The 21,477-nt window shown below is 37.4% G+C and overlaps 1 protein-coding gene across 4 annotated transcripts in view; it reads right to left on the bottom strand.

Annotated features, from left to right (window-relative positions):
- Positions 1–526: 526 nt before the first annotated feature.
- Positions 527–21,477, bottom strand: part of PCGF3 (polycomb group ring finger 3) — a 72,206-nt gene continuing 51,255 nt past the window's right edge. For all 4 annotated transcript variants that reach the window (XM_087716280.1, XM_087716279.1, XM_087716281.1 and 1 more), the window contains 7 exons: positions 20,257–20,353; positions 19,643–19,698; positions 18,314–18,424; positions 16,468–16,556; positions 12,884–13,021; positions 7,473–7,553; positions 527–7,038 (listed from right to left, as the gene is read on the bottom strand). In XM_087716280.1, the coding sequence (XP_087572406.1) occupies positions 6,991–7,038; positions 7,473–7,553; positions 12,884–13,021; positions 16,468–16,556; positions 18,314–18,424; positions 19,643–19,698; positions 20,257–20,353 (620 nt within the window). In that variant the 3' untranslated portion in view covers positions 527–6,990. The remainder of the gene's footprint in view (positions 7,039–7,472; positions 7,554–12,883; positions 13,022–16,467; positions 16,557–18,313; positions 18,425–19,642; positions 19,699–20,256; positions 20,354–21,477) is intronic.

Below are 21,477 nucleotides of genomic sequence, written 5' to 3'. Positions count from 1 at the left end.
CCCTCCACACTCCTGGGGGAAGGATGTTCAATTCCTACCCCACCCCACTAACCTGCTTTCCAGCTCTGTTCTCCTGTGTAGGGAAACAAAAGAAGATCCATCCAAACAGCTGGGACTCAGGAAGCAGTGAATAGATCAGGGGGTGTGGCCAGCCAAAGGTGGTATTTCAGAACTACTCAACATTTCTACTACTGGTTCGCTAGAACAGTCAGAACTGGCTGAATACCACCTCTCCATAGAGATCACTGAGACATAAATCTGCTATCTGCCATGGCATGGATTCACAGGCTACTAGCCTAGCAGGCAGCTTTTTCATTGGGATTGATTGATTGATCATGTCCTATCAAGTCAGCGTCAACTCTTGGCAATTACATGACAAGCTATTCCTAAACTGGTCTTTCAGGTCTTCCGTTAGGGCATGTTCATTGTCCTGGATTCCAAAGTTATTTGCAAACACAAAGAGAGATTCATCTGTTAGTTTCACACCCTTGAAAAATAGAGATCAGACAACTTTTTTTTTTTTTGCTTTTATTACAAGCATATAATATTAATTGGCAGAACACTGAATACAAGCTTCACTATCATAAAAATCAAAACAAGCAATAATTCCCAGAAAGGCTTATTCAGACAAAAACTAGCCACCAATAGTACAAAAGTTACACAGCAACACAAAGCATAAAAAAATGTAAACGTCCAATTGAAACCAAGCCAAAACTATGATTTTTTTTTCTCCCCAATACGGCAAGAATTTTCAGTCACTTTATGATGCCACATAGTAAGGATAAAGGATTAAATGGTTGCACTGGCTTATTGTCCTAGAACCCTAAATTGCCTGGTTGTTATACTTATCGCATTTTTTCAAAAAAAAAAATAGGGTATTTTTTGAAGGACCCTGTTATACAATGGGTATGCACAGCACATCTAGTTGACTCCTCATGCAAGAACATGTGCCTGATCACACAACGTATAGGGGACAGGGTGACTTACCAACATTTTTCTTTAACTGAATGTTTATGGATCTACGTCCGATTTTAGACCCCTGCCCTTGGCAAAAGCTATTCATTCAGCAACAGATCTAGATATGGGTTTCCAGATATCTACTGCAGTGCAGTATGTTGAGTGTGTGTTTTGTAATAAACAGATGGTGGGCAGGCAAGAAAGACAGGAAGAAAGCACATAGTGCTTCCTTTACCGCTTTTCCTTGTTAAACTCCCTTGTACTCTTCAGCCATGGATAAAAATGTCTGTTTGTTGGGTTGCAGGACAAGTGGTGGGTAGGGAAAACTGTTAAGCACACACACTCCTACTCCTCCACTGTACATCACCCTCTTGACATTTTTAGGGTTAGCTATCTTGGTTCTTGAAGAATTTAGGGTTACAAAGGAATTCTTGGAGCAAGAATTATGTGACATAAGTTCCACTTAAAAAGGAAAGCGTGCTTCCAAGCCGAGAGTACACCTCTGAAGAAAAATGCTGTGTTTTCTGTGCACATTTTGACTACAAGGTGAAGATATCCACTTGCAATTTTGACATGCAATGGTCTGCCTGTGTGCCTTGTCATTTTATATTTTAAATCCCAAAGCACACACACAAATATATGCTAAGTTAAGGTATCACATGAAGTGTTTAACACCAGAGCAATTACCTGAGGAAATACAGAAAGAGGATTTTTTCTGTAAAATACAGTTTGGTCTGCAGTAAATGCATTTCTGTACTGATTTAAAATATAAAGTTATCAAAGAGTCATAGTGTAGATGTACAAACTGGTTGGCTTTCTCCTATTGCATTTGCAGCTCAGTTTCAAATAATTGCAAATAGGTTAACATTAACTTAATGTTAATAAGTCTGCCATCCACTGGAAAAGAAGACAGTAAATTTCCCAAGGATTAATTAAGTCATTATGAAAACAATAGGAGCCAGATAAACTTTCCAAAAGCTCAAATCCAATTGAAGAAAAAAAATAGCACCATCATAGTTTGTAATCTGATATTTAAAATTATTGTATTACTCCCAGAACATAAGAGATTGTGTCTAGAGCATTGCACAACCGCAAAGAAATAAATATTTCCAAGTTCAATGGTATCATATTGAGAAATACCAGACATACCAATGGCACACAAGAAACATTTCTGATAGGCTACAAGTTTCCTTGGTTCACATTGAAGAGGTCTTGCCAGATCACTGTTAAAATATTGCCAACAGGTAGTTCTTGCACACAGAAACAACTCCTCATTTATCACTCTCTTAAGAATCCCAAGAAAAGGGAGAAGGAGATCTCATTTGAATGTAAACTTAAAACTACCTACATAATCTTTCTCCAAACTGCAGTTAGTCAATGCTACATTTACCATTTAAAAAGTATGCCTAACAGAAGCATGTTTCCAACCTATTGCACAAAAAGCATAAAGTAATGCTCTCTTTGTCCATACAAAAACATACCATTTATTTTTTTTTTTAAAAAAAGAATAAATGGGGCCAAACTAAAATTACACTAAATGTGGCAACTAAGGGTAGCCAATCGCTGCTCTATGTTTGTCTGCTGTTTTACAACGTCTCTTTAAACTTACCCAGGGTTTAAGTTATGAAGTTCTTCTCTGAGCTTTCCTCCCCACTAAGTGATGGGGAAGAAATACAAAATGTTAAGATACCACACTGTTTACATCAGACCTTACAACAGATGGAAAAGAGGCAGACAGGTGCCATTTTTGGTAAGAGACCCTCATGTAGTGCAAAATCTAATTTGGCCCCTCACAAAAGGAAGGAAGAAGCTTGTAAAAAACATCTCACAATTTCATTTTATATGCCCATAAATAAAGCTGGACCATCGAAACCAAAAAAAAGTAAAAATAATAATTAAAAAAAATACTTAGATGGTAAAAAGTAAGAAAGAAAGCTTAAAATAGAATAAATAATTTTATAAAGTTAACTTTTCAACCCCCCCATCTTATTTAAAATTCAATATTATATATTCTGATTTCTCTATCTTAAAAAGAAAATTATACCAAGCGAGACCATCAGCCTGCCTCGTCTGTCTTTTTGTTGCTAAAGATAATGCAACAAGACCATTTGACTGCTTTCGTTTACCAGTGGTAAGCAGTTAATTAAAACAAAGAACAGAAATTACTTCACAGTTAATCATGTATCACTTAATCAATCTAGACAAACTTAATGTGGGCGGAGCAATTCCAAGCCACATTCACTAGAAGTGAAAACCTAAAGCCAGAAAAATCAACAGAATGTTTCCCCACCCAAATCATTGTGCAACCTGCCCCTTAAAAGCTTCACAGAAGAGAGACAGCTGATATAACAAGAATCTGTTCTACTGGTATTAACCATCGTTTTTCTGATAAAACAAGACAGGCCTTTGAAACAAATAATCCCCAAAGGATGCCGTTTCCATAGGAGAAGAAATATTCTGAGAAACTGTTTAGAAGGAAAACAAAAATTCTTTTTTTAAAAAAGTATTTTCTGCCACAATCATTGTGGACAGGCTGTTAGAAAATAATCATCTATGAGTGATAAAACCAGCTTGGGTGTCAACAGCTGGCTTTTGTTTCATGCACCTGATTACATAGTGTAGTAATATAGCACCGTATCAAATTCAAGTGATTCAAAAACTTGCTAGAAACATAGCAGTGCGGGTTCTGTAAACGGCTGCCGAAGAGAATTACGGGGTTACAGTTTGCACCTTAATACTATTTAATCCCTCAGTTTAAATTACGCAATGGCTGTGCGGGTGGTGTGTGTGTGTGTGGTATTCTTCATTTTAAGATGGCATTGGTGGAACAATTCAGCTGTGTATCTGTTCTGAGGTAGAGTTAATAGTTGCACAAGGTCATTATACCCTCTAGAAGTTTAACACACACTTCTCCCCAACCTGGTTGTTCTCGAAATGAATGTGTTGAAATAAAACTCTCATCAAGCCCACTGGCCATGTCTAGAGAGCAAAAGTTTGGGAAAGCCGGAATCAAATGGGTATTCAACAGGCTGGCTAGATTTAAGGCTCACTAAGCACTGTTAGCCAGGATGTTTTCAGATAGCACCTGATCACCTATAAAAGGAGAAGATGGGGAATTTTAAAGGCTGTCATTTTCCTACAGCCCCCCTCCCAATTTCATGAAAGGTGTCTTCTTCCATTCCCTAACCATTTTATTTATATCTCAGCTGATATTTTTCCAGAATAATGGCGAGCAATCATCTATCATTAGTAAGCACTTACTTATTATTACAAATTTTATATAGTTAAGAACTATTACCTTTTCAACCGCACTTACTAGTAGAAATTCTCCTGCAACACGCCCCAATTTAAATGAGTATAAATGTTACAAGGGGTGCCAGTGCACTCATGTTCATCTCGTATGGGGAGTGGAAAATTGCTTTTAAGGTGTGTGATGTACGGTACTTTTATACATTTTTTTCAACTCTAGCTCATTGCAACAAGACATGCACAGAATGCTCTCTACCAAAAGATTGCCCAGTGTTTTTTTCCATTTGTCCTCCATTCCCACTTCCACTGCTCATGTGCAAGCCGGCTCTTGTAGCTTTCTCCACCTCCTCCCGTTTCTTCTTTGTTCCTTTCTTTTGATTTCCATCTAATTTATCATTATGAAATTAGAGAAGGAAAACAACTCGGGAGAGATGGGCTCCTAACATACCTAACATGTGCTGCCGACAGGAGAAGCTAGATGATATTTTACAAAAAAAAAAAGGTGACCCTTTTAACTTGAGTATATATATATATATCATATATATATATATGAAATAATCGGCATTATGAAAGGAATGTGTTTTGTCTCCTCCTAACAGAAATTATAAGTGGTTTCCATGGTGTGAGAACAATTCATTCCAGAAAATGAGATCTAATAGCTTAATTGAATATATGTTACCTGATTCATTACCGGTGTCCAAAAAATCACTGAACAGTATGAAAAGAGCCCTTCATTGCCTCACATTTGCATTTACTCATTTGCATTTTGTTTCCTGCCCCATCCTTGTACTTATTCAGGTTTGTCCACTCACCTACACCCCTGTCGTGTATCTTTTTTTTATACTTTGCTGAGGCTTGCTCCCTATAGGAAGTTTCCTGCGAGTCACGCTTGCAAAGCAAGGATATTCAGAAGAACAAGAAACAAACTTTAACAAATTGCTACCAGTCCTGAATATTCACCATCAAAATATAAACCTCCAAATGGATGTGACTTCCATAAAGGATGGAGAAACTCAAGTTTTGTCTTCCTAGCGATCTCTCTCTCAAACTCAGCCAATATAACCCATCCTCTTTGGGCTATCCTCTGCTTCTTCCTAAGGACCTGTTCAATCAGCAGCGGGATTATAAGCAACAGAGCTAGTAAGACAGAGTAAAGGCAAACTTCTGCATCACAGAGAAAAATCTTGAGAAATTTAAAAAATATATCCTCTCAGTAATCCTTCTCAGCAGCAACTTCTTCCCTGTTCTGGTCATATCCCATCCAAACTGGTGTCCCAATGGAGGAAAGGCAGACTTGTGTTCATGCAAAGAATATTTGTGCCTCTGCATATATGTATGTGCATGTGGAAGAGAGAGAGAGAGAGAGAGACATAAAACATGCCTATATACATGCAACAAGGAGTATGCGCATGCATTCTTGAACACACTGGAGTATTTAAAATCAATGACATGGTTCTCCCAGATGAAAGTGTCTTACATATCCCGTCCAGATGAAGAACAACATATATTTCGCATGGTCCATATTTGCGGTACCACCACTGAATGCAACCTTTTTTAAAAAACAAAAAAAGAACCCAACCTTAAAGATATTAAAGGGAAAACAACATTGCCCTTCACACAATATTCCCACCTCTACTTAAAGAGAAAGTGCACTTACATAGTCTAGAGGGAGAAATCAATCCCTTGGGGGCTGGATTTAAAAATAAATAGATTTATAGGTTAAGGCCCAAAAGTACCATAGTGCCAACTAAATCCGAATACATAAAGATAGTTCAAGTAGAGAATTAGGCAAAATTAGTCTTCTTATAGAAGCTAGAACCCAGCAGGAAGGTCAGTGAACTCATGCTTGTCATAGAATGAATGCTCCAGCATTAGTATTGTGTGTTGTTCAAGAGAACAATACTGGAGTTCAAGTAGTTAAGGCTGCTAAAGGCTTATTTCATTTTCACAACAGGAAATCCCCCTGTTTCTGCCCCAGCTATGTAAGTCACACATATTACAGAAAAAGGATGTTCCCCCCCTTAATGCTCAACATTTTGTGTAATCTGAGAAAACTGAAATAAAATGGAAATCACTCATTCCAATACCTTCCTCAAATGAATCACCAGAGGAACAAAGGAGCAGAATCCAGAACTGTATCATGTCGTTGTCACTGCCAACCATTACATTATTAAATACTATGAAGGGCTTACTGATCAATAAGATGCCCGTGAGGTTTAAGAGACAGAACACTTGGTGAGAGAAGGAAGGAAGGAAGGAAGGAAGGAAGGAAGGAAGGAAGGAAGGAAGGAAGGAAGGAAGGAAGGAAGGAAGGAAGGAAGGAAGGAAGGAAGGAAGGAAGGAAGGAAGGAAGGGCTATGTTTAAGCTAAGTTGCAAAACAATCCAAGAGCTGCTTGGTGACAAGAAATTTAAAATTACCTCCTTCCCTACATTTTAACCTATTTTGCCTCTTTCAAGATGATGACCAAGAACTGAGCTACACAGAGGGAACTGTGAAGTGCTTTCAATGTCTGTAAACATCATGCTGGTAGTGTCCATTCAAACTGCACTTTCCTTTTTTTTTTTTTTTGTAGAAAATAGTATAAATATTTTTACTGTCCTGAACGTTGAGTTTAATGCATCGCTCAGAGAAATATTCAGAATGGTGAGGTGGGAAAGTATTACTGTTTTTCAGGAATGGATTTTGCTGGTCTATGTCACGAGTGAATTGAGTAATGATGCACTAAGAAGGTGCCTGATGATAGTCTCTGCAAAAAAAACCGTCCACAAGGACAAAACAGTTCTTACAGCAAGTCCATTTTCGGTCTGTAATGTAGCAGTAGAGGTGCTTTCTGAAAAATAAACATAATTGCTTGAGAAACTCTCTGATGCAGAACATTAATAAACAAACGAACATGTCTTTAAGCTTAATCTTTGTTTAGGATTCTGATTGCCCACCACTGATGGCCAGAAGACAGAGTAACCCCCAGGCTCAATACCTCAGCAGGTTCTGCAGGGCTACCCCTAAGTGGAGGGAAAATTTCTGGTCTGAAGACTTTGATAACTATCTCTATCTTTGCCCAAAGCAAAGATGTCCCAAAGCCCACCCCCCTTTATTTTCCTGCACAAACTAAAACAAAACAGTAAGATAATTTCTGACCTGAGAACATGGAAAGATAAGGATCACAAGGAATCAGGATATCAGTTATATCTTTATGAATGGTAAAGGTTTAGAGTTTCAAAGGGAGAATATTAAAAGCACCAATCGATTACCAGTGCTGCATACCTTAAATCTCCATCTTGTGACAACTACAAATTTGAGAGTATGGTCCTTGCCCAGAATTTCTTCATTGCATAATATATCCAGCTGATAAAGGAACAAAAGATTTATATTTTTACTAAAGAGATTGATTTACAAGATCCAAATAATGATGCAATTAAGACAAGTTTTGTTTTGCTTTTTAATGGCATGAAATGGTATGATACTACCAGCCAAATATTGCCTCGCAGAACTCTTCAGGTGTCTTGACACTTTTCCAATGCTGTAAAACTCAGCTAAGGTATTAGTTGTAACCAACGAGCTGCAAACTGAATAATATGCATATTCTATCATTAAATTTGCCTGGTGGGTGGGTGGGAGATAAAAATTTCAGCACTTACAGGAGATGCAAAGTTATTTCAGGGCATAAACTTCACTCTTCACTCTGCTGGATAACCATCTGCTCCATAATCTACAAAAGACCAGATATTCCGGCCTTACAGAAATTAACTAAATCCATAGTGATAAAATTAATAAAGTGAACATGTGCAAGTTCTGAGCATCATCATCTTAAAAACCTGGAAATGAAGGCCTGAGAAAATGAATTCTATAAAATTGGTAGTTTAAAAACCGAGTCCCTAATACGATTCTATGTAGGATATGTGGAGGCTAACTTAATTAGCTGTCCAGGGAATTATTTCCAAATAGGCAAGTTACAAGCAATAGCAAACAGAAAATGGTAGAAATAAGTGTCCCTTTGGATGTGAAATTTCTTGCCTGCTTTTAATTTGAAAGCCAGCGTCTGATATTATGAAGATCAAAAACCTCACATAACTATTTCAGCTATAACCTATGTATGCCCTCAAAACAGAGCAGATGTCCTACTTGACACATAAATGATTGTACATTTATTTTATCCTTCTGTTCCATCAGTTGCTGATACTAAATTTTACACTTAAAATTCTCACACTCCAAAAGTTCTTCTCACAATTTGCCAGATACCTCAAAAAAAGTACATATTCCTAATTGGAATATGTATTGGAAAATTATTTTATTTCTCTCTGGATTCTTTTAACAGGGACTAGAACTTCATTCCCACCTCCAAAGAACTACCAAACCAGCCTTGAATCTCTCAGTGTCTTAAGTTCACAAAGGAAAAAAAAAGAACTGTATACCAGGTTGAATAGTCAGTTATTTTCTCTGAAATAAGCACTGCCCCTGAATCAGATCAATGGTGAATAAGAGAAGAATTTAGATATTAAATCCTGGAAATCCTTTTGAACCCTTTTTACTGCTCATATGTTTCAAACTATTAAAGTAGTACTGCATCCCTGTGTAATGAAACAATCCCAATTCCTCCTCATATTTGTGAACATCCTCACCACATATTAACAAGTTATAAGAAATGGACTAGAGAAACCAAAGGCGAAATTTCTAATGAACTGGATTTTTTCAAGACATGCAAATGTGAGTGTTTCTCAATTTTAATTCCAGAAGTTGAAGTCCACACATCTCAAAATCGGCAAGACCAAGAAATATTGATACAGATCAAAATGAGCTTGCCCAGTAAGTACAGTAAGGAAAAGAGGAAACTGAGATATACCTGTTCAATGGAAGCAAGCAGTAAGAAGAGGAAACTTTAGATTTATCAACAGATCATACTAAACTGTATGTATGTGTATCTATGTGTGTGTGTGTGTGTGTGTGTGTGTGTGTGTATGTGTATGTGTGTGTGTGTGTTCTTAGTCAAACCTACAATTCAAATGCAGGTTGAATTGTGCCATGAAATAGCAAAAACCTTTCTGACTTTCATAAAATCCAAAATCATTATACTAATGGCTATTTTCTTGACTTCAAATTAATTTTCCAAAGAAATAAAGAATCTCTGCATGTAAATTAAGAGATCTTCATTAAATGTATTAAAACATTTTGCTGCTTTCAAGACAGTGTTAACTGGCAATTGGCTGGACAGGTCCCTAGAGTTTTCTTGGCAAAGTTTGTCATTGCCTAGAAGAGAGCTGACGTCACGACTTGTGATCTTGATGCTCCGAGATCGCAGTTGAATTTCTGCCGCTGGATAGTCCATTTGGACCTAAACCGCCCCACAGAGACAGTGATTGAGAAGGGCACTTACTGCTGATCTCAGGGACCATGCAAAGTCCCTGAAATATCCAGGAATAGGCTTTTTTTCCAGAGACAGAAACATAGCTAATGAAGTTGCTGAAGTTGGGACAGCTCTGGAACAAGAAGAAAGTGGAAAGAGAAAGCGTGTCGAATTGGTGAGGAAATTTTATTATTAGAGAAAGAGACTACCCAAGAAAAAAATTGAAGGTAAGATTGAAGACAAAAGACTGTAGGCAATGAGATTGATCTGCATTGAACTTAGTGTGTTATCCAAATTCTAATTACATTTTTTTTCACAGATGGAACTTTTGCAGGGGCTCCCTATTTTTAAAAACGGAATGGATTGTTTCTTCTTCTTTTTTCACTTTGGCTTATACCTATGGATTAAAATTCTCCTTTTTTATAATGCTTATTTGATTGATTGGACTGGTTTTTGATCTCTGTTTATTAAGGGGTTTTTTTCTCTCTCTTAAGCTTGGAATATAAAGAAGAAAATAAGGATTATAAAGAGGGTTGTAACAACAGGAGGAAAAGCAGTTACACTGCCACTAAGAGGTTGAAGGCTGGATACATTGTTTTTTCTTCTTTCTCTTTGATCACTTGAGATTCAAGGTTCTTTCAGCTTGTTTACTGACAGTGATAGTAGGAAGAGCACAAATTGTTTACACAGGTGCCTTTTGGAAGGTCTATCACTAGCTATTGGAGGAAAGACAATGTTTGGACTTGAAAGATAATAAATGAACCTGTTTGAAGTTTATTAAAATAGCCTTGAACCCTATAGTGGCAGTATCTGCAAAATTGAAAAAATGGCCAGCAGGAAAAAGAAACTGTAACATTGCAAATGATTATGTTTGAAATTCAAAATCTATTAGTTGTGACAGAGAGAACTGAAAAGAGATTGGAGAATATGGAATACAAAACAGAAAAATCTGATGGAGAAACTGAGGATGTTTACCAAATGAAGAAAGTGGAGGACAGAGTTCAAAAGATGGAAGAAAAAAATGAGCAAAGAGATAGGAAAACTGTGGATACTGACAACAAATTGAGTGTGGTTGGTAATGGCAAGAGCGGAATATGAAAAGGGGAGATGGATGGCTTGGAACTCTACCCCAGACTTCAAAGCACAAAAGAAGAAAAGAGAGGCTGCCCCTGAAGTGCATCCGGCGACTGCAGTTAGTTCAGAATGCGGCCGCGCGAGTGATAGTGGGCGCACCGCAGTTCGCCCACATAACACCCATCCTCCGCGAGCTGCACTGGCTACCTGTTGATCTCCGGGTGCGCTTCAGGGTGTTGATGACCACCTTCAAAGCACTCCATGGTAGTGGGTCTGAGTACTTGAGAGACCGCCTCCTGCCGATTACCTCCCTCCGACCGATTAGATCGCACAGACTGGGCCTCCTCCGAATCCCATCCGCCAGTCAATGCCGACTGGCGACTACACGGAGGAGAGCCTTTTCTGTTGCAGCTCCGACCCTGTGGAATGACCTCCCCGTCGAGATACGCACCCTCACCACCGTCCAGACCTTCCGCACAGCCCTCAAGACCTGGCTATCCCAACAGGCCTGGGGATAGGTTTTGAATTTCACCCCGCCCGAGTGTTGAGTGTTGAATGCATGTTGTGTTTTTTATCAATTTATTTTGTTCACATATTGTTTATTTTTGCATTGCACCCCCTTCCCTATGATTGTAAGCCGCCCTGAGTCCCCTCAGGGAAAAGGGCGGCCTATAAATTCTAATAAAATGAAAAAAGAAAAAAAAAGAGAAAAAATGACGAAGAAAAGGAGAGAAATCTTGATAGAAGCACTAGCGATAACCAAAGATAAGCTGATGGAAAGAGCAGATGTTGGGTTTCAAGCTTTTGTGAGATACAAAATGAACAGCATGTTGCCAAAATTTATTAAGAAAGTAACTAGAACATTAATGCTACAAATGTCAAGAGATATAAGACTGTACTATTGCTGGAAGGATATAGGTTGATGCAATGAAAATGAAACAATATATGGAGATTATGAGAGGTGGTTTAAAAGCTTTATCTAGAATATGTTATAAAGATGTATTGTGATTAGATGATTTTAGGATGATTTAACAGAATGTTATCATATAATCCTATTCTAGATTTTGAATATTATATATAAATAATGTAAAAACAATTATAGTCAAATTAAGATATAATATATAATAATATATAATAATTGTGATATACGTGAATAAAGGTGAATTTAAAATATGCAATTTGATATGAAAAGCAGGTGGTGACTATGGAAGAGATGCATGGAAATGCTGTAACCAACTGACACACTTTCTGCAATTTGTAATGGAAGATGGGTTTTTAATTTTATTTTTATGTTTTTTTGTCCTTGTTCAAAAACAAATAAAAATTGTTTTTTAAAAAAGACAGTGTTGACTGGCAATTGCTTGGTCCCTAGAGTTTTCTTGGCAAAGTCTGTCATTGCCTTCTTCTTCTTAGAGCTTGGAAAGAATGACTGGGCCAAAATCACCCAGCTGGCTTTGTGCCTAACGTGGGACTAGAACCTCTGGTCTTCCAATTTCTACCCAGGTTATTTAACCACCACACCAAACTGGCTATTTCCTATTCAAAAGCCCTAGTATACTGCCAAGTAAGAATCAGACAAGATTTTTCCTTAAAAGTAAGCCAATGTGTTTATATGCTAATGAAAAATGAGTGAAACTCACTTTCCTTGCATTAAATATAGCAGATAATCTAGACAACTGGCTTTCAAGATATTATTCAAATAAATGCATGGTATTTTAGCAGACATTAATCATAACAGATTATTCTTCAATTATTTGCACTAAAATTTTAAATCATCTCTTTCACAATCCATCCACAATACATATGTAATTTAAAATCCTAAAGTTTAAACTGGCAACTTTTTTATTTTTAAAGGAAATTATTGTGACCTTCAGAATTCATATAAACGGCTGAAGGCACTTGCTTGTTCTGCAGAAAGAGAGTACACTGTCAATTTTAAACTCATCTCCACTAAAGGTCTCCCCATGAATTTTTCTCACTAGTTATATTTACATTAATGCTTCAAGTGCAAACTAAGGAATACTTGGGAGCTTCAGAATCACATTTTAAAAGCTTAATATCTGTTAAGGCACTGCTTCATTTATTATACATTAGTTAAGTGACTGAAACAGCAATTCTATTTCAGAAAAAATCAACACATCTCTAAGGATTTAACATGACTTTTTTAAGAAAAAAAAGTTACACGGTTATTTGGGGGCGGGGGGGGGAATCAGCCACACTTTTTGTTTCTCTTTGTTTTTACTCTATCAGCACTGATTACCTCATTGAATGAAGAAAGATTAAGTTTTTTGGCAATGAACTTCTTTAGATGCAAGACTGTAGCTTGTGCTGAACAACGAATCCATTTTCTCTTCAATCCACGCAATTTGCTACTGTTGCATTCCAAGCAGATGCTTACCTTTAAGAAAAGAGCCAATACAGGTTACAATTTAAGTTCTCATTTCGTAACAGCAGAAGCAGAGCATTCTAAATGGCATGATGCCCAGATTACGTAACAAGGAGAAACAACAAATCAGTGGTGGGTTTGCTTCAATTCAGAAGGGAGCCTATCTGGCAATCCTAGCTACAAAGAATGGTTTTCTGTGGTGGGAAAGTCCTCCAACTGAAATCTGGAAGAGTTTAAGGACAAAAAGGGAAAGAGTGTACTAGAAAGGGCTGTTCTAATATGCTCTATTTCTGCTAAACCTAGCAGTTCGAAAGCATGTAAAAATGCAAGTAGAAAAATAGGGACCGCCTTTGGTGGGAAGGTAACTGCATTCCATGTGTTTTCAGCGTTTAGTCGTGCCAGCCACATGACCACGAAGACATCTTCGGACAGCACTGGCTCTTCGGCTTTGAAATGGAGATGAGCACTGCCCCTTAGAGTCGGGAACGACTAACACATATGTCCGAGGGGAACCTTTAACTTTTATCTTAACATGCTCTAAGGCATTTTCTTTATGACACTTGGGAGAAATTAGCGTCAATTGTCTATCTAACTGAATTAAATCATTTGTTTTCGGGGGGGGGGGATTACTTCACTGTAAAGAGTTTCTTACTGTGTGCAGTTGCTGGTTTAGGTTGTGCATACACTGTTTTACTAATCCCATGGACATTTGGATCTATGCTCATCCTAGAATGTCCAGGTTCCATAAACTTTTATTTTGTGTGTGTGTGTGTATGTGTACACACAGAAACAAAACTTTACAGAACCTGGAGATTCTAGGATGAGCATAGATCCAAATATTCATGGGATTAATAAAATGGTGTATGCACAACTTTTACTAAACAATATATATGCACACGAAACAATGTAAGTTCCTCTCTGCTTTTTCAACTAGAACACTGAGGGATAAGTCCCAGGTCTTCCAGTTAGTCCCAGATGTTAAACACAGGTAGTTTGTCACTTGACATTCTTCAGCTCAAAACAACGTAAATTATGCAGCAAAGAAAAATGTTGTGTAGAATGAATACAAGTAATCCTCGACTTACAACCACAAGTGAGCCCAAAATTTCTGTTGCTAAGCAAAATAGTTAAGTGAGTCACTGCGGTTGTGAAGTTAGTAACAGGGTTGTTAAGTAAATCTGGCTTCTCCATTGACTTTGCTGGTCTGAAGGCCTCAAAAGATGATTACATGACCCAGGGATGCTGTAACCGTCATAAATATGAGCCAGTTGCCAAGTGTCTGAATTTTGATCACATGACCATGGGGATGCTGAAATGGTTGCAAATATGAAAAACGGTCATAAGACACTTTTTTCAATGCCATTTCAACTAAATGAACTGTTGCAATTCTAGTGTCAGCACTCAGGCTGCCATCCAGGGGGAACCTTTCCATCACCATGCCCGCCACGTTGATGTTGCCTCTCTTATGTCGATTGAGCCTGTAGCTGCATGTGGCTCTTCTACTCGGGTGTAACTGCCTACTCTGATGTAACTCTTTTGCTCGGCTGCAGCTAACCAGGAAAGAGGCTATGATGACACTGAGTGGGGGTGTGGCTGAGGGTGTGGGTCATGGTGATTGATGATGGTGTGTGTGTGTGTGTGTGTATGTATATATACATATATATATATATGTAGGTCTCTAGTTGTTCGGGTTTTCTCCCGCGTAGAATTGGAGATGTCTTGGCGACGTTTCGACGAAGTCTCATTCGTCATCTTCAGGCTGCTTCAGACTACTTCAGGTTTGGTGTTTCCAGGAGTACTAGTATATATATATGGGTAATGGTGTTAACTTGGTTAGAAATGACTTGGATTTGATTACCTTTGTATCATTGTCATTTAGTGCTGGTTATCACATAGTTTCTTAGATAGAGATAAAAGTTTTTCACCAAACAAACTGAATCTCTGTTTGTATGCAACGTGAATGCCGGAACGTGACATCTAGGACTACCTGTAGCACTTTATTCATGCACAATGTTCTAGCCTTTCAGTGCTTAGATTTTTAGATCTAATGATTAGATCTGTATTTTTCGGAGTTTAAGATGCTCCGATGTATAAGATGCACCTAGCTTTTGGGGAGGAAAACAAAGGAAAAATAACTGCCTCATAGCAATTCACCTCCTTGCAACAAACAGCAAATAGTACAGACAATATACACTGTTTGTAGTGTTACATTTCAGACTATACTTGTACAGAAGCTGTTAAAGTGATGAGCTTTCCGTAAGTATAGTTATTCTCTGCTATTTAAAAGAAGATACAATAGCATTGGGCCTCTTCAGATCAAGCATTGATTTTAAACAGCTTCTTTATTTTGTTAAGCTGTCTAGAATAATAATAAAGCAGTCTTTAAAAAATAAGTCTAATAATTTGAACATTCTATAGGCATTTATAGTTATTGACTTACCTCCTTGCAGCAAACAACCTGATTAGCACAAGAAAAAAAATCTGCCTCTGGCTCCCAGCAATTTGCCTCTTAGAGAAAACAGCAAGTTTCACTTTCAATTTCTCACGATCATCAGCTGTTTCAGGCTGCAATGATTGCTATAGCCTATTGCAGCCTCTGCAAACCCCCTCCCCTTTGCTGCAAGGAGGTTAATTGCTAGGAGGCAGAGGCCAAAGAGTTGGGGCCAGTGGGTGGTTGGAGCTACATTCAGTGTATAAGATGCACCCAAATTTTCACTCTCTTTTAGGGGGGGGGGGAAGTGCTTCTTATACTCTGAAAAATATGGTAGGTAATTTTTAGAACTACTGAAGTAGCTGGGAACAGCCATATAGGATGGCTAACTGCCAAAGTCAACCTATCACTCCAACCTATTGTAAATGAAAAACAAGTTCTTTTTCTTTCAAATAATTTTGAATAATTTGTAAGGAACAGATTGAGTGAGTAAATGAAAACAAAGTTAGTAGTGAAAAGGGAGATGGTCAACTATGAGAGGATGACTATTTTCAGTAATGAAAATCTCCCCTCATTTATTTTTGCCCAGTAAAAATTCCAGGACTGGCGCAAGAGATTTCAGTCACGTTTGGGAAATCACAACCAGCCATTCTTAGGATTTTAAAAAAATTATGATATCTAAGACATTCTTGCTTTCATTTGTGACAATTTCAAACATTTCTTCTAAAAATGAACCTTCCTAGTTATTAATGGAAATTACTTTCTTGACAGGATCATTGTTATGTGGAAGGTATTTTAAGAAAAAAATGTAAAGAAAAAAACACGTATAACTTTAAACAGGTATTTCTGTATTTGGGCAACTGCCAAAAGTTTGAACTTCAGCTCTTACAATTATCCAGACAATATATGGAGAATTCTGGGAGTCAACTCTACACATCTGGAAATTCCCTCAATGAGAAATGCTGTATAAATTAAACCACCAAAAAGGAAAACAACTGCTAGTTCAAAGATTATATTTCAACAATACCTGTTCATCACTTCTGTGATAATCATTATCTTCTTCCTGTTTTTCTTCTGATGTTTCTTTGTTTGTGTTCTCATCTGCTTTAGTTTCCCCTTATGACAAAAGCATAGAGGATCTGTTATGAATGGGAAGACTCCAAAGATAGAAATATTTGCATGAAACAAAATGAAATCAAGATCAACAGCTTTTTTAAAATGAAGCCTGTTGGTCACACAGAAGTCAAATCTCTTCAAATCTCTGTAGTATTGGGATTATATTTTGATAAATTGTGCTGCAATAGCACTTAGCAAATTCTATCCTAAAATATAGCTGCAACTTATTTTAGGCCTGAGAAATTTACAGTCTATCTATTCAATTTATACAGTTGACTATCTGACATACGTGTAGCTCAACATTAAAGCACAAAAAAATCAACACAATTGTTTTAAAGTCCAATCCTGTCACTCAGCTGTAACCTAACCAGCTCAACCAATTCATAACAAAGTAAAAATAAAGGAGAATTCTACAGCCAGCAAGTCATCTTTACTACATATTAAAATACTGCTGCTACAGACAAATCACTACAAAATGACCACACTGTGATTTGAAACAAAGTGGCAATCTGGATTTATTTATTTATTTTTATATATTTATGAAATTTATTTGCCATCCATCTTGTATCCAACGAAACTGGGTGCTTTGTCTTTGTAGAGCAGCACAATCTTTTGCAGTGATGCTATGTTGTATTACTGAATGCAGTTCTGTCACTGACTCTGGTGCAGCAATAAAAACTTTCCCAGCAGAGCCAAGTCTAGCATTTACCAATGTTATCTGCCTCAGAATTTGCAGCACAAATTCTCCTAGGAATTGGCCTCAAAAGAAACAGTTGTCACAAGACTTACCTAAGAGCCTTAAGCACATAAAAAGGCAAACATTTTTACAATGTTATTAAATGCAGCAAGCTCACAGGACTTGATTACTGATCATCAAGCTTGCTGCTTTGGACCGGTTTAACTGACAAGAACAACCAGTTTGCAGTAGTCTGTGCAGACTTTAAAGTAAGATTATTGTCCTAGAATCAACAGAGGGCAACCTATGGCCAGGAAGTCTCAACACTCCATTTGTAGCCCTTTCCCAATCCCAGAGTCAATAGGGTTGAAAATTTAAGACCTTCTTCACTTTGTTATTATTTTTATTTGAGGTTATTACTTATTTTAACAATTTAAGGAACATTTTACTCCTGTAACTCAGTGCGGCCCTATATATACTAGTGATTTCTGAGCAAGACTACTGTGCCCCATTGACACACATACAGAACTTTTTAAACTAACAAATCTCGCAAGAGCCATCTTCGTGGCATGGGATTTTGAATCTTAATATTTACATTTATACAATTGTTTATCCATTTCTTGATGCCCATAACTATATGTGAAATCACAAAATGGTTTCTGATAGTGAAAAGGTTGCCAACCCTGTCCTACTACACGGGTTCTCAACCTTTTTTATTCTAGTACACAGAGTACACAGAATTTTGGAAGAGTGCTTATGCTTTGGTCAAACTGAGAGCCACAATTTAGCCACAATGGGACCAGTTCAACAATTCTCAGACTAAATGGGCTATTCCAAAGCTTGGAGAGAAATCCAGCTGTGAAAACACATGGGTCATAAAATTAGTAGACTTTCAGCTTTCCAGTCAAGTATTCACAGCAAAGCACTAATTTACACAAGAAACTGACAGTTTATATTTCTTTAGCAAGGTTGTGATAAATGTACTAAATTAAACTAATCTAACTAAACAAAGAGCAAACAATTTCCTTTGGCAAGCACAGTAATTATTCTGAAAAGAACAAGCACATGCATTTCTATTTACCATTACGGTGAGTATCTAAATGCTGCTTGGCTGAGCACGTCTCCCCTTTGATGTCACCTGGTACTTCCATGCCCAATTTGTGGTAGAATTCCCTCTGCTTTTTCATTTCCGCTGTTTAACATTTTAAAATAGTGTCTTTAACTAAGAATGTGGACTTCATCAAGCAAACATTGTATTCCTCTCCCTTGTTTAGAACATGTAACAAGAGCCCCCTCTAATGTTCAAATGCTTTTTTTGTGGCTAATTCGTAACACAACTGGATTTTAAGAACATCCCATACAATGCAATACTACTTTTCAAGTGTTACATCCCACATTAAGATGACTCAATACTTGTCTATTTGTTCAAAAACATTTGGCAAAAGTTAGAATCCAGGGAACAAACTAATTTTTGTTTTATAAAATTTACTTATGCATTCATTTTTTTGAATTTTAGAAATAACCTCCCCTTCCTATTGCCATACATCAGAGCTATATGTTCTCCAACCACATTTTTGGGAATAGAATCTAACAACTGGGAGTCAACTTCTTACATTAGTCTTCTGCCAAAGTATGATCCCCCAACTGTTATTTTATAATATAATTTTCAAAATCCTAATCATGATATTTATAGAGCATCTATAATAGATTCAAAATATTTTTCTGAGTGAAATAAGTAAATATACAATTGGACAGTTTAACTGCTTCTACACTATCAAAATTACCTCTATACTCATTTTATGTTTATAAGTATGAAGAAATTTGGGAGATGCCAATATTCCATTTGATTTAGAAAATACCCCGGGAATTGCCAGGAATGTTTAAAATGTAAAACCTGTTTCTGTAATTGCTTCCACTGTTTTTTAGAAAAATACTTTTTTGAGTTATATGACTAAAATGAGGATACAACCAAACATTTACTGAAGATAACTTTTTACTAATTGATGTTGAGGATACCTGCCTCTTTATTCCTCTTCAGAGCTTGTAAACCATCTTATATCATTTATGATATTATGGGGACAAAGAATGGAGAAATTTAGAGCAATACCAGCTATACTGGTTGGGAAATTCTGGGAACTGAAGTCTATCTATCTGGAGCATATTCAGGTTGGGAAATCCTTTGATTTTTTTTCTTTCCAATCCTGAGGATTCTGCCATCCCATTAAAAAATTAAAACTTTTGCTGTGGGTTCCAATGTAGTGTGTGGTTGTCCTTGCTTTCACAAAGCAAGCAAGTAATGTGAAGCAACACTAAATTGCATCACTTCCTGCAACCATCGTCTCCCATACATCACACAGAGGGGATTTATTCACATATAAGATGCCTTTTAAACAATTTACTATTGTCTTACCTTCTTGAAGACCTGGAACAAGCTTGTAAACAATATCTTGCATTGTTCTGTCATGACTGGCAAGACAAAAATGAGAAATTAAAACGGTTACTGCAAAGACCTATAACCAGTGGTGGGTTGCTGGAGGTACGCCCCAGTACATGTGTACCGGAGCCAGCCTGGAGCACCGGATACCGTTCCGGTACGGTGCTCCGGAGAGCCCACCTGCCCGTCCGAGCTCCTTACCAGTGTTTAAAGGCTTCTGCGCTTCAGCACAGGTGCATACAGCATCTGCGCAATACTCCGCGGAGCAGCTGGAGCATCGCGGAACATCGCGCAGGTGCTAAGATCCATGCATGCACTGTGCACGTCCATGAGGAACAGGATTTGAAACCCACCACTGCCTATAACCTATATTTACACCATTAGGATAACTGAAAAATATCCTCTTCCTCTGGGCACAAATGAAAGAGATATTAAAGAAAAAAATGGTTCCTATACCACTTTTTGCATTTCCATTTTGCTGAAACAGAATGGAAAAATCCAATCATAGGCACACTCCTTTGTCCAATTCATGTTTTAAGAAGGCACATCTAGAAGATTTCTGCATGTGTTTCTTTTAACACAATACTTACCCAATATACTGGAGAGGATGACTCTGGTGTATTACTATCCTGCATGTGGGGCAGGTATTATTTTCCTCCAAATACTTTACCAAGCAACTCCTGCAAACTGTTTTACAAAAAAAAACCAGATGAAATGATTGTAAGGAAACATTTTTATCTGATAATAACATTAAACTCTGGACATAACTGAACGTGTATTGCTCAAGAAAGCAAAGTTAAACAATGTCACTGTTTCATAGTTGTGGATACAGAACCAAATGGTTGCATTCAAAGCCCAGTTTTAACAAACACAGAAACTGCCCAAAAGAGTGTAAGATAATGAACATTTTAAAAGGAGTACTTTCTTTTCTGGAATAAACTTAGCATATCTCAAATTATTGTAGCAATAGCAGTAGACTTATATACCGCTTCATAGGCCTTCAGGCCTCTCTAAGCGGTTTACAGAGAGTCAGCATATTGCCCCCAACAATCTGGGTCCTCATTTTACCCACCTCGGAAGGATGGAAGGCTGAGTCAACCCTTTATTATTGCCAATATAAAGATTTCAGAAATAAAATCAATTGTTATTTGAGATATGTAAAACTGTAATCAATTTATAAACATTGTGGGATCATTTTCAACACAAAATAGACAGCTACTGTCCTATAAGCAGCCTTTTTTTTAAAGAAAAGGAGTATTATTTAATATTTATGGTGATAGATCATTAGCCTTACTTAAACACTGAAATATATGCAACAGCATGGCATAATTGATTGTTGGTTGTCAGTATACCTGCAACCGAGCTTATTCTGAAGCTAATGACAGCTGTTGCAAAAGTGAAACTTCTTCAGTAACAATTCAATTAACATTTCACTGTATCTTCAACACTTGAAAAGTAACAATACCAAAGACTAAAACCTGCAGTTAAACAGTGCCATCTACTTTTCATACATGAAGATACACATTCTAGTAGATACATGAGCAAACTTGTGAGTGTTTACAGAACAGAGAATAAGGTATTTCCTTCAGAGGGAAACTCTGAATGGAAGAGGGTAAATCCACACACATATATAGTAGCCTTCCAGAAGACCATAAAAATCTGGTTTTATGCTCAAGCCTGGGGCCACAGCCATGTGACAGAGCCTATTCCTACTCCTGCTCCTTCCTATTCCTACTCCTTCGGAGCCTCCCCGGAGAACGTGTGTTGTTAACACATTTGGGCGTCCCCAAATGTGGCTTATACCTGGCCAA

The sequence above is a fragment of the Thamnophis sirtalis genome, unplaced genomic scaffold (genome assembly GCF_051295495.1).
Source record: "Thamnophis sirtalis isolate CommonGarterSnake01/CBP01778 unplaced genomic scaffold, rThaSir2_p1.2 scaffold_5, whole genome shotgun sequence".
Lineage (NCBI taxonomy): Eukaryota > Metazoa > Chordata > Lepidosauria > Squamata > Natricidae > Thamnophis > Thamnophis sirtalis.
This window is presented reverse-complemented; position numbering and strand designations above follow the sequence as displayed.